The sequence below is a fragment of the Cydia strobilella genome, chromosome 2, assembly GCF_947568885.1.
Source record: "Cydia strobilella chromosome 2, ilCydStro3.1, whole genome shotgun sequence".
Lineage (NCBI taxonomy): Eukaryota > Metazoa > Arthropoda > Insecta > Lepidoptera > Tortricidae > Cydia > Cydia strobilella.
The window spans coordinates 22,027,547-22,041,239 of record NC_086042.1 but is presented as its reverse complement, the minus strand read 5'-3'; the positions used below and the strand labels follow the sequence as shown (position 1 = coordinate 22,041,239).

Here is a 13,693-nt window from a genome sequence, read left to right as displayed (position 1 = left end):
CTGTGCTGTATAGCAGTAACATATCTAAATATACTAAATGTTACATAGGTCACCTACATAAAAAGTCACCCACAACCCACAACCTTTTGGACCTATTTGCTCTGTCCTCGATTTCGGTACTTATGTGTAGGATCATAATTGAGATATAATAATAAGAATATCTTCGTCAGTAAGGTAGTATATACTCTAAACCCGTCCTTAATGAAATAGCATATAGTCCATAATATTCCTGTAATTCTAGAAAAAGCGCATTGGATACCTGTCCCGGCTAACCTTAATTCTGTCCAGAGACGTAGCTGTCACTCTGTTTTATTTTCTTATTTTTGGGCTTATACTAAAGGCTGTATTTTATTCGCAGATCCACGGTGACGCAGCCTTCACCGGGCAGGGTATCAACCAAGAGAGCCTCATGCTATCTCGCGCGCCGCACTTCGACATCGGCGGATCCATACACGTCATCGTCAACAACCAAGTAAGATGATGTCCCTACTGTGTGGCTACCTCCAGTGACATAAACGCTATCGTGAACGTAACTTACTTTCTATGCATCTCGCTCGTACTCGCATATTAGTGCGTGCGAGATGTATAGAAAGTAAATTACATAGACATTAGCGTATATACATATCAGTTTTGACACTGTCAGTGACTTGTGGTACGAGTACTAGTCTCTACTTATATTATAAATGAAAAACAACCCTGTCTGCCTATCTGTTCTTTCTGTTATCTCTTCATGGTTAACACTTAAACCGCTGAATCGATTTGTTAATTTCATATGGTGATAGTTTGAAGCCCGACAAAGGACACGGGATAGTTTTTGTAACGGCAATCATCATTCTACGCAGACAAAATCGCGACCAGAAGCTAAGGTATATTATACAGATTAGCAGTACTCATACTGGTAAGGCGGGTAAGGTTTTTTTCTATCGTGAATGCCGGACATTGATGTATGGAGATGCCTAATATAATTATTCCCTATACCTCTAGGTTGAGTTGTATTGTCGTTATAAGCTTTTTTATACACAAAGTACCTTCTATTTTAACTGTCGGTACAAGACTTTTATTATGTTTTGACAGATTAAAAAAGTTTTGAAGTTTTTTACCAGACAATGTTGAAGTAAAAAAACACGATCCTGATCTATCATGTCGGACAAAGTCCGAACAAATGTAACATTTCAATGTAAAGTTTCATCAGTAAGCGCCACTTGCACCATCCCACGAACCCGGGTTAACCGGTTAAATCTGGAGTTACCATGGTTACCAGTACAATTTGACACTGGTTTAACGGTTTAACCGCTTAACCCCGGGTTAGTGGGATGGTGCAAGTGGCGCTATAAGAATACAAAGTTCTTGGACAAAATCAAAGTTCTATTCTGAAAATATAGAAAATGTTTCCTGACTTATTCAAGAAAGTTTTATTATTTACTCGCATGAAAAAGCAAACTTCAATACAATTTTCATAAAGTGTATACTTATATAAGGATCCACATGCGAAGCTAAAGCAGCAACTTATCTCAGCGGTTTCTAAATACGAGTGAGACTATATTATAAACACGATTCTTTTGACATGATATTCGTACACGTCTCCGTCGCAAGTTTTGTCACAAGACGAACTTACTCCTGATTACCTATACATACATATCTACATATTTAAGTATCTACTTGCTTAACTTTCGTCTGCATTCGTATTAGAGGCCACATGGCATATTTATATTTATGATTTCCACCGAACAAATAATAAAATGTTAAGAATACAAATTTACTGATTTACAAATTGTAATTAAACCCTAGAGGGGAACTAGAGTTCATACGAAGCCATATATGGCAGTTATAATAATGAATCTATTGGCGTATATTAAAGTTCAAATTTAATCAAAAAACATTTCATGACATGCACTAGAGGGTTAATTTATACAAAAACCCTCGTTTTAGTAACACAAAGGTTACATTCGTGGTCTCAATATTTTATTATGGAGTAAAATTACTACATACTTAGTAGAAACAGAGAAGATTCTTTGTCCAGAGATCGCGTTGCGCGACTTAAGCTTGTTATACCTACATGTATTACTACAGTACACAATATTTTGCAGGGTAGCATAATCTTGGTTTAGAAAAATAGAAAAAAGAAGCAAAACTCAACGCTGGAACAAATTATTCATGCGAGGCTTTGTGGGAAACTACGGTTAGCTGATGCATACGTTTTCTGATCCAGTGTTGTTAAAGTACCTAATGAAGTTTCACTTGCATAAGCTGCTTCATGAATATCTTTACGTAGTGGAATGGTTAAAATGAGTCTCAGCGATCTTACAACACATCTAATTGATATGCAAACATAACCATAAGAGACAAGAGACCACAATGAAAGATTGTCCCATTTGTCCCTTTTATTACGAATCAAAAAACCCAACCCGAGATGAACACCTACTAACTACTGATGTTAATGTGAATCATGGGGAGACATTGATCATCGTATTTGAGATATTGGGAGTTGATTTTTAAACGTAAGCCTTTGAATTTTATAATGTGGTTGGCAACCGCAACAGAGATAATTATACGATAAAAGCATTCAGCAACCAAAACTATAGTTTAAAAATAGATGACCAATGTTTCCCCACGTTAAAAGTAACCACAAAGTTTACCGGTAGATCACAGATCAAAGGAAAGTTTTCTAAATGTTATTACGCTGAGAAGTAAATATCTACTTAAGAAGTTTTATATCGTGTACGATATCCTTTATTGTTTAATAGAGCCATGGAGAGATTCCATCGTTAAGTTAGTATTAAAATTCCGATGGCAAGTTTTGTGCCGGAAAAGCAGGCTGCACGTTTATATCCCAGGCTTGTGATCCCCGTTATTCCGTCTGACACGCAAAACGGAAATGCATTGTGTTGATTTTGTATTAATAATAATAATAATAATTTATTTATTGCAAGTAAGTTACACTCATAATGTGGTTAGTAAAACTTAATTCTATTAGTATTTTTTTAAACCTAGGGATACATCTATATCTATAAACTATTTTTGTTGTCAGCTGAGTACGGCACATGTAGCCGACTGCAGCATAGTAAATAGGGGGAGTCCAGCCTGTCCCCTATCATCTTCATGATGATGTTGGGGCTGGCGCGCACCCGGCGCACCAGGGATGCGGCCCTCTTACGGATAGTGGCATAGAAACAATCGACCCTGGCTTCAGCGAACATCCCTGATGCGCTACGTATTGGGGGGGTATTTCAATGATTCGGCAAATCTTGGATGATTCGCTGTAGGTGCAGATGTGGCCAGAAATAATTATCGCTGAAACAGATAATCTTGCATGGTTTGAAACGTACAATTACTTTTCAAAACAGCTTTGTTTATACCACGTAAGTGTTGAAGTAAGTGTTGTTGGAAGTGTTGAAGGAAGTAATGAGCCCGCTCATAGTAATGCTTGACTCCTAAAGTCTCATGTGAGTTTAATTACTTGTAGATTCCTTTTTTAAAACCCCCATACATTAGGCCCTTAAAAAAGAAAAAAAAATTAAACTACAGTCTACTCTAAAGAGTGCAAAAGTCTTATAAAACCCCAGTAAACCATTGGTAACAAATGGGCCTGCGGCCTTCATAATAATATGCGGAGGCGGACAGATATAGACGACCTTTGGATATTTGCAACTCTAAAGTTACATTTACGTACGTGCTTCAAATTCAAACCCTTTATATTTCTTTATGAATATGTAATGTGTTGACAGCCACAATGAAATATTCAAGTCCATCGTACCCTTTAAAACGGAGGCCCTATTTATATTCTTTTGTATTGTGAAACTTTTTTGTAAGTAGGTATTCCCACACTACAGTTTTGAATAATTTGTCCATTGTAGCGGTAAAACTTGTTTTCTTGATTTTTGACACAAAAATAGCATTGCATGAAATATCACATACGTGAACACGACGAAATGTAATTGTATGTTCCACCTACGACTTCGTGCCCGTCGCCGTCGAGAAAGCCGGGCCCTGGGGGCGGGAGGCGCGTGAGCTCTTCCGAGAGCTTGGCAAGCGCCTCAGAGAGAAAGGGAGTGACCCCCGTTCTGAGTCATGGCTTGTCCAACAGGTCTCCATCGCCATACAGCGGGGTAACGCTGCTAGTGTGATGGGGACCTTTGGACCCGGCATGGCTCAGAACGGGTTTTAGTTTGTAATTTTTATGTATTTCTTGATGTCCTTTCAAAATTAAACAATTTTTTTATTTAATTAAGTGTGTTTACTTTATTGTCCTATTGTAGAGTTACGATCTCTCCATGCCAGGGTCTTTGGTTCATGATAAAGGCAAACATAATAATGTTATGATAATACTATTATTCTGTGATAATGTTGTACAGTAGCGGCAAAAAAACTATCATATTCCTATTTACTTGCGGGCATTTATTCGAAATTCCGTGAAATTAGACTTTATATCATGTAAACAATTATTGTAACTATCGTCATCACGATCATATATATATATTTACGTCCCACTGCACGTGGCAATATAGGCAGCCACGTTAACACAATGCGGATTGGGGACTTCACACACACCAATTAATGTATGTTATAAATATTGAATTTCTTATTTGAAAAAAGTCAAAAGCGAATATTACCAACAATGAAACCTAGCTGGATCGCTTTTTCGCCCTCGTAAACCTCTGGTTTGAAAATCAAATCGAATCATTACTTTACAATTTAATACCCACCGGGCTAACGCGAAAACGCGGGCAAACTATTTTTTTTTTAAATGTACCCTAGTGTGATCGAATTGTCCTTTTCATGTGCCCATATATTGTAAATTTCATCGAAATCGCAAGAGCCGTTTTTGAGAGATTACCAAAATAAATATGCGAATGTACCTGAAAAATATGCTAGATTATTTTCCGCTACTGTAGATACATGAACGCTTCACTAAACTCGTCGCTTGACCTAGCACAGATCGTATGCTGAGACGTTACATCTCAATAATTTCAAAAATTCCAAGAACTGAATACACAAATAATAAACCATATATTTATCACACCTACTAACAAATTTTTATTAGAATCAGCCGGACATACTCGTAAGTCTCGTAACAAAGCATTTTTGCCGAAACTGAAATGGAGACGCTTCGCGCTCGCTCCCTAAATAGTTTTTTTGTAACTTCAAATGTCGCTCGGGGGCTTTGTAATTTTCACTCACACAATATGGCTGAAAATTGAATGTTCCGCTTCATTCAAATCAATGTAATCGTGTATTACAGACACCCATTGTGGCCATAAAAATAGGGACAGGGATTTAGTTACATTCAGCTTATTTGTACCTACAAATTGAAATGGTGATTGATTTGATTTGATTATAGTTACTTGCACATTAAATTTAGGTGCTTTAGAGTTGTGAACTAGTCTTTCATTGTCCAAAATCAACTTATTTTAATAATTATCTATAGGTACTAATTATTACAAGCACCTTAGGGTCAACCAGAAATCATGTGACAATTCTATATGTGGGACCGAGGAGTCAAAAAGTAGGCAAATTCTAGTTTAAATGTTCTATTTTACTAGATATATTTTACAGGTGGGATTCACATTACCTGCTCATCGTGGACGGTCCTGCCGTTACGTCACAGACTTGGCGAAGACAATAGCGGCTCCCGTCATACACGTCAACGCCGACCATCCAGAGGTCAGTTTTCAGAAAAAATATGTTTATGTGTTATAATTATAAAGTATGTGTAATGTGTATATATAATGTACTAATGATATACCCGGCACAAGTATCGGAACTCAGACCATACATAATATTTTCCGTGCTGCATTTAATTTTCAACCGAAAAGCGCTATGGTATTATTAACTTAGGCAGTTTCCGTAAAATTTATATTTCACGAAAATCGCTCTAACAATTCGCCATCAGATATATCGGATCGGTCAAGGTGCTTAAACATATATGAACATGTACTTTAATAAAGTTTTGATAATAGACGTTCCGATATATTTATCTGAAGATGACTGAACCTAAACAGTGACGTGACCACCGTATCGATCGAACTTTTCCTAAGCCGGCTTAAATGGGGGACAAATCTAAGCGAAAAAGTGAAAACCAAAGCGCGAGGGAAAACCAGTCGGCAAATCTGGCGCCGCGCCGTCATAACAATTTAATCCAATGAGCTTGTTCATGAAAATTTGCATCGGGTGAACAAATGTTCCGTTTAATATTTTTAATCTTGGTTACAGACATTTAACATAAAGTCTCACCATGAATGAATAATGTAGGTACACAAACACTGAACAATAGGGAATATTGATGAATATATATTATTATTTCCGTTAAAAAAGTTTCAAACAATAAAACAAATGTGTTATCTTAGGAGCAGTTTGATTAATTTAACTACTTGGTTAATTTCGATATTAGATTTATTGTTTTCGTCCCAAAAATGCATGCATACTCGTATTCCCAACACAGTGTCCCCGAAATTAATTGGCTTTTGGCACTGAGCGGCAAGATTTTTGTTTGACTTTTTGTTTTGTCCGACATTCAATCTGTTTTAGTTGTTTTTAACTTTTTATTTTTATCTTTGGTTTACCCTTACTCTTATTATGCAGTTAGTCCAAAAAGCAACAAACATAGCGTTCAAATACCAGCGGCGGTTCCACAAGGACGTATTCTTGGACTACAACTGCTTCCGGCGCTGGGGTCACAACGAGGTCGACGACCCCACCTTCACCAACCCTCTGCTCTACAAGGTCATACATAACCGCAAGTAAGTCTTAACAATACAGCTGCTCTTTTCATGCAGTTATCCCTTATTATCACTGGTGTGACTGGGAAAGAATCTACTTAAATAGAGTTTTTGGCAAGTTTTTTAGAAGTGTTTGTCATTTGTTTATAATATTCTCATTCGCCAATGGTCAAATTTGGTTTTTTCAAGTTGATAAGGATAAGTATTCAATGATAGAAAGCTGTTTAACATCAAATACCTATCTAATCGTTAAGTGTAGCCAGTAACTATACAATTTGTATTGTTACTGGCTGTTGACACTAAACGATTCCACCCTGAATACGTAAATAACGACATCTCTAGGCGTTTCATGCTACGCAATAACTTAACTAACAATTTTAGTTGTATGTCGAGATGTATTACTAAACCGCATGAATTGACATAATTATTATGTATGTGTGATATGTTTACTTCCAGAACAATTCCTGATCTCTATGCAGAAAAACTAGTGTCGGAAGGTGTTATGAAAGAACACGAAATTCAAAACATTTCGTCTGAATACACGAAATATTTACAATCACAATTAGAAGCTGCAAATTCTTATAAACCTGAGGTAAGAACACGAAAATGCTATGATACATTAACATAGGTATACATTAAACAAAATACATCAAAACCGCGTCTCACGGCTTGGTATCTATCGGTTGTTCATGTACCTATAGTTCGTGTCTTTACCTAAGCACCATTTTAGAATATCAAAGAGATATTGCGAATGCAGGGCAATATAATATTAGGTATACAGGTAACGACCTTAACGGCCACGATTTACTCATAGTTAATTCTCAAACATATATTAGGTATATTTTGCAGGTTTCGTACTACCAAGAGCAGTGGGCCGGCATGGGCGGTGCGCCGCGCGCCGTTGAAACCTGGGACACGGGTGCAGACCTGAATTTACTGCAAACCGTCGGGCGCGCCTCTGTTCATACTCCTAGCGACTTTGTGAGTATATGGCCCTTCTAAATTTTCTCATCACGTTCTGGCGTATTTGCTCCAATGAGATAGCAATAATTGGACTGATGTAGCGTCGAATTTATACTGACTATTCAGGAAGGGCCTTTCCCTCGTCTCCCTCTTTTCACTTAGAGCGTTCCTGTTGGCATGAAAGAAATCGTAGGAATTAGTTGACAAAGCGACTGCCGTAGAAAATTAGACCGTAAAACTTTCAACAACTTGACTGTTGAAAGTTTTCACGGCTTCTCTGCGATTGGCTTTGCGGCTGACTGTCTTACACAACACCCAATTAACGGCTTGTCACGCCAAAGTATGTCCCACAAAGTAAGTTGGCAGCTACTATACATACATAATTACATATACCTACTACTTGCAAACCTACTCAACTGTCGGTGTTTGAATTGAACCGTGTGACGACATTTGCTCTCAAAGCTTTTTACCACCCTACTGATTCTATTGATAAACAGAATCATTTATTCATCAATTGTGCATTACAGGTAATGAATACGGGTGTTATAAACAATTTGTTCTCTGTAATATGTCTTGCGACGTACAATGATTGTGGTGTGATATAGCGCATGCAATGATACAGATGGTAGATATGACACGGAATGTAGGTTAGGATAAGCGATTGATCCTCTCACTCGTCTGAAGTGTACTTTAGGTGATATTAAACCTATCTCATTTAATTAAAGGCTCTTGTGAAAGTGAAATATTGTTGTTTCAGAACATCCACCCACATTTAGCAAAAATGCACGTGAACAGTCGCATATCAAAATTAACAGATGGGAAAGGGCTGGATTGGGCTACAGCTGAAGCTTTGGCATTTGGTAAATAACCTGTTTTATTTTTTTCGGCGATGTTAAACAATTGTTTGGTTAGCCTGATAATAAGCGAATCTGGACAGCGCGCTGCAGGCTTTTAAAGGGAGTAATCCCTCTCCTGGTTTATTCATGGATACACTTTTAAAATTTTAAACTACCAATTACAACACTGTAAGAAATACTATTATTTATTACGCTGTGTAATTAATTTGTATAAATATATAAAGTATTTGGCTGTAGGTACCCTATTCGCCAAATATGAGCGAATCAACATTACACAGTGCCCAGCCCCGACTAAAATATTAAAGGGAAAGGAAGCTTTTTAGTCCCTAGGTAAGTCTCTTTTGCCAGTTTGGCAAGGGTATTTTTCATATCTCCTGGGGACCGAGATAAGGAGTAGCCTGCATCCCTTTCAAGGAAACTTTCCATAAACTATCTTACATAAATTACCGCGATTTACATCGGTTGCTGTAAGTTGCTCTTACTTCTTACTTTCTTTAAAAAAAATACAAACCTGTTTCGTATTTCAAATGAATTAGAAAAGAAATTTTCGGAGTTTAAAACTGACTTTAATGATTATACCTACGTAGGTATAATCAATTAATCAACTGCAGAGAATTCTGGCCCTATTGCATGTAAAGCTACAAAGCTTCCCTACATTTGGTATCTGCAGTTGAATGTACAGTTAAATTTTTCAGTGTCCGATTATTACTTAATAGTTGTTCATAACATTCGAACGAAATTTCTAACTATACACATAACGTTATTGTTACAGGTTCGTTGCTGATGGAGGATGTGAACGTGCGGCTGAGCGGCGAGGACGTGGGTCGCGGCACCTTCTCCCACCGGCACGCCATGCTGGTCGACCAGGCCACCGAACACATCTACATACCGCTCAATCACATACATCCCGAGCAGAAAGCATTTCTAGAGGTAACATGGCAACTGGTGTAGTCGATGGCTGTCTAAGGTCTAAAGCTACAGATGTGCAAGTTTATTTATTATTTATTTTATTTTATTCTATTATTTAAGGAGTACCAACAGCTACAAAATCATTATGCTTATTTAGGTAACAATACAAAGCCAATTACAGGTACTCACAGATAGAAATTAAATAAACAATATATCAAACTTTGCGCGCAATTTCACACAATGCTAAGTTGCGGAAAGTTTCCAAAAACTTGGAGAAGTTCTCAGATATTTTGAAAAATTCGTTTATGTCTTGTGAAATTTCTAAGCTTAGTTCAAACTTAAGCTTTATTGCGCGAGATCAGTGTATAAAACTGAATAAGATTTCTAATGTTACGTTTTAGGTTGTCATGTCTGGTGGTGTGTATAGTACCTACACAAAACATGAAATTATCAGCCATTTTTGAATTCTTATTTATTTCCATGCTTGTTCTCCTATGTATATTATGTTCATTTCCAGTCATTCATCATTCGTTTCATTCACCTCTCTCTAAATTGCGAGACCATACCTGCAATAATTAATGATCAATCTAAAAAGTCATCATAATTACATTACAATCTATAATTATCCTTAATAGTAACAAAAATCATTTGGCAACAACCTCTTACTACTACATATTTAAAAACACAAATTTAAAATTATTTAACTAACCTAAGACCCGATCTGTGGCATGCCTGGTCCAAAAGTCCCCATCACACTCGCAGCGTTGCCGCGCTGTATGGCGATCTAAAAATTAAAACACCCACAAACATAATGTCGCGAGAACCTTTATCCAGTCATTTGTCAGTGTCCTTTTCAACAAGTGAAAAATGAATTCAAAATTCCTACAGTCTTTTCGTAAGTATAAAAATATATTCAGCAATGTAAACAAGCAGGCCAAATAAATTACACAATTGTCATAGTACTAATAGTAGTCGTCTTTTATAAGATCGTTGTATACGTAAAAATCTGCTGTCAGGTAAAAAAAACCGGCCAAGTGCGAGTCGAACTTGCGCACCGAGGGTTCTGTACTTTTTAGTATTTGTTGTTATAGCGGCAACAGAAATACATCATCTGTGAAAATTTCAACTGTCTAGCTATCACGGCTGATGAGATACAGCCTGGTGACAGACAGACAGACGGACAGACGGATAGACGGACAGACGGACAGACGGACAGCGGAGTCTTAGTAAATAGTGTCCCGTTTTTACCCTTTGGGTACGGTACGGAACAATTAACATGTCTAATTATGATCCTTTAGGTTAAAGGGGGTCAGATGTCTCTACAGGTAACTGTAGGTAGTGTAGGTACCTACCTCGTATATGTAGATCAATCAACTTGATTTTTAATTGTATATTACAATTCCTGAAATAAATGTTACACTATAAACGAAATAAAATAAATATCATATACAAAGGAAAAAATGACTAAGGCCTCCAGTGCCCGGGTCACCATTTTGTCGAAAAGTTTAAATCTCCGGCAAAGTAAACAGTTCCGTCCGTTATGTACGTCGGTAACATTTTCTTTCCTTTTTGCTTTTCTAGTTTAAAAATCCGAAGACACATTTACGCGGTCATAACCCTCTCCATACAGTAGGGTAGTTATTTCATTTTCATCACACTTGCTCGAAATAGTTATTTGTTATACAAGGGTGCAAAGTTGTATTTTACCCGCGAGTGTTTCAACACACGAGAAGTAAAATACATTTGCACCCGTGTGTAACACAAAACTTTTCACCTCACTATAGCGAGGAAAGTGCAACATCCACAGGCGTTAGATCATCTTCATCACTGAAATCACTCATTTTTTTACGATATTATAACAAAAAACTGGAAATTCTGTATTTTACGTGAGAAGTTTTTAAGTAAAAATTTTGTTGACAATGTTGACATTTCTGACGTATGAAATGTCAATGATGCGTTTTGAAATTGCATTGACTCAACTTGTGCATTCAGAATTATATTTAACATCATTATTAAAAAACAAACGTTTCTTATGGAACTTTAAGGTTTATGACATAAAATCATTAAATAAAGCTAAATTTGGTATTTTTTATTAGATTCTCAAACCATTTGTTTAATGATAATTAATATCAAACGAATCATTATTATGAGCGTTTTACGTTTTGTTATCTATCAAGCTACCTAAACACGCTCCATCCAAGGTCAAATTACTTTCCCCACTAGTGGATAAAATGCGTTTTTCCCCGCTTGTTTTAAAGGATAAAAGACAACTTTCCGAGCTAGTGAGGGGAAAAAGATCTTATTTCATGCAGGTGTACTGAAGGACAAAGGCCTATATTTTCCCGCGTGAGTTATGGATTCTGAAAAAAAGCTATAACTCACTCGTGAGTTATAGCTTTTTTTTAATTTATGTCACTAATTCATACGAACTAAGTAGGTATAAATGAGTTTTACTTTGAAAATACTGACGTTTACAAATATATTTTTTTTGTTTATGCTTTTTTTTGCTTTTTTTTAATTTAATTAATTCAATAGCCGTTTCAAATATAGTGAGACCAAGAAAAATCTGCAACGATTTTGATAGCACTGGCAGTACAAGTGTTAGTTATACGTCATAATTTCATAGAAGTTTGACGTTTAAAATAACACTTGCACTGCGTTTGCTATCAAAATTGTTGCAGACTTTTCTTGGTCTAACATTATTTTTACACATTTTTCAATTGCGGCTGAATGCCGATGGGTCTGTGCCTTCGATGCCTAAACTGCCAAAAAATAAAAAATGGCGGACGAATGTTTAAAATGTCGCCGTATTTAAGAATGATTTCTCTTAAAATTTAGTTTTTTCTTTGCAAGTGTGATGAAAAACATTGTGTGTAACTCCGGGGGTAAAAATATTATTACTTGAGTCTTTAATTCACTCCAGCCTGCCGCTGTCGTAAATATATTAAACTCTCGTACAATATTTCACTTACCCCCTACGTTGCACAATGTACTATTCCGATACATAAGTCTGAAACACAAAGACTTGAGTTATTCTTGGTTATTCTGAGGAACAATGTTATGCCACAGAGTTAATATAATAAGTAGGGTCGCTAAATACAAAACTGATTTCATAATCATAACACTCCGATTTTCCCGCGTTTGCGCGCCACACGCACTGGCTGGCAAACAGGGCTGAGCGGTGAATGGCTTTTTAAATCCTAGTGAGAAATGAAAAATGATCATGCAATGCATATCTACATCTACGTGCGAAATCCGTTTGTCAGTACATTTTAAGAGACTACCCACCTCTATTGTCAACTCTGTCGTAAATGCCATATTTATTTTGAGAAAAAAATATTTTCATTTTCAGAAAATGCTTTAAATACAGTTTTGACCCCGACCTCACTCACCAAATGTATTTTTGAAATTCAGTAAGACTGGTTACTAAACGATTCTATTTTTACTGCATTTGCGTATTTTATATATTCCGTTAGCAGTTCAATAACCTTTCACCAAATTTCGTTTGTAATAAATCGGTCCGAGTCGAACGAAAGTAGTCATAAACCACTGAGGGAACTTAAATACTAGTACAGTCCGTTAGTTCTGAGAATGACCTTTGGATATTAGAAAGATACATCGGGTATCGGCGGTAACACGCGAAGGTGATACAGCTGTTCCTTTCTTATTAACTCACAAAAAGTTTTAAACTTACCGCAAAAAGTTAAGGATACCTATTGTCTCAATATAAAATAAGCCCTAATTTAATGACATTATGCTTAATATTCGGTTGATAACTATATTGAGATTAGACTTTTTGTCATAAAATAGAATCAGAATTTGAAATTCGTCCGGAGGTAATTTGAAAACAGAACGTCACACCGTCATTTACTACTTCTGGCGGAAATTATATAGAGTTGTTACATATTTCAATTCATATACTAAGTAAAATTATACAATTTTTCAAATTCAGGAGATCTTTGAATCTTAATATTTTTCTTAATATATTTTTTGAAATTCCTGTTACTTCTATCACCCGGTCTTGAATTTTATTAAAATATTTACAATTATCACTTTTCTTAAAAGTTTCTACTTCTTTTCAAAAATATTTACATACTTTATATATGATTTCTCGTGATTGACCATTTACAGAAATACCCTTTTTGAGATGAGCCCATTAAATTAATTGCCGAAAAATATGAAATTAAATATTTAGCTACTAATTATGGTGGTATTAACTATATAGTTTAAGGTTGAAAAGACGACTGC

At 36.2% G+C, this 13,693-nt stretch overlaps 1 protein-coding gene across 1 annotated transcript in view; it reads left to right on the top strand.

Moving 5' to 3' along the window:
• The window catches only part of LOC134753374 (probable 2-oxoglutarate dehydrogenase E1 component DHKTD1 homolog, mitochondrial), a 44,100-nt gene that overhangs the window by 8,263 nt on the left and 22,144 nt on the right, over nt 1-13,693 (top strand). The window contains exons 8-14 of the mRNA XM_063689264.1: nt 359-472; nt 5,554-5,661; nt 6,580-6,737; nt 7,173-7,308; nt 7,566-7,697; nt 8,437-8,539; nt 9,309-9,466. Of these exons, the coding sequence (XP_063545334.1) occupies nt 359-472; nt 5,554-5,661; nt 6,580-6,737; nt 7,173-7,308; nt 7,566-7,697; nt 8,437-8,539; nt 9,309-9,466 (909 nt within the window). The remainder of the gene's footprint in view (nt 1-358; nt 473-5,553; nt 5,662-6,579; nt 6,738-7,172; nt 7,309-7,565; nt 7,698-8,436; nt 8,540-9,308; nt 9,467-13,693) is intronic.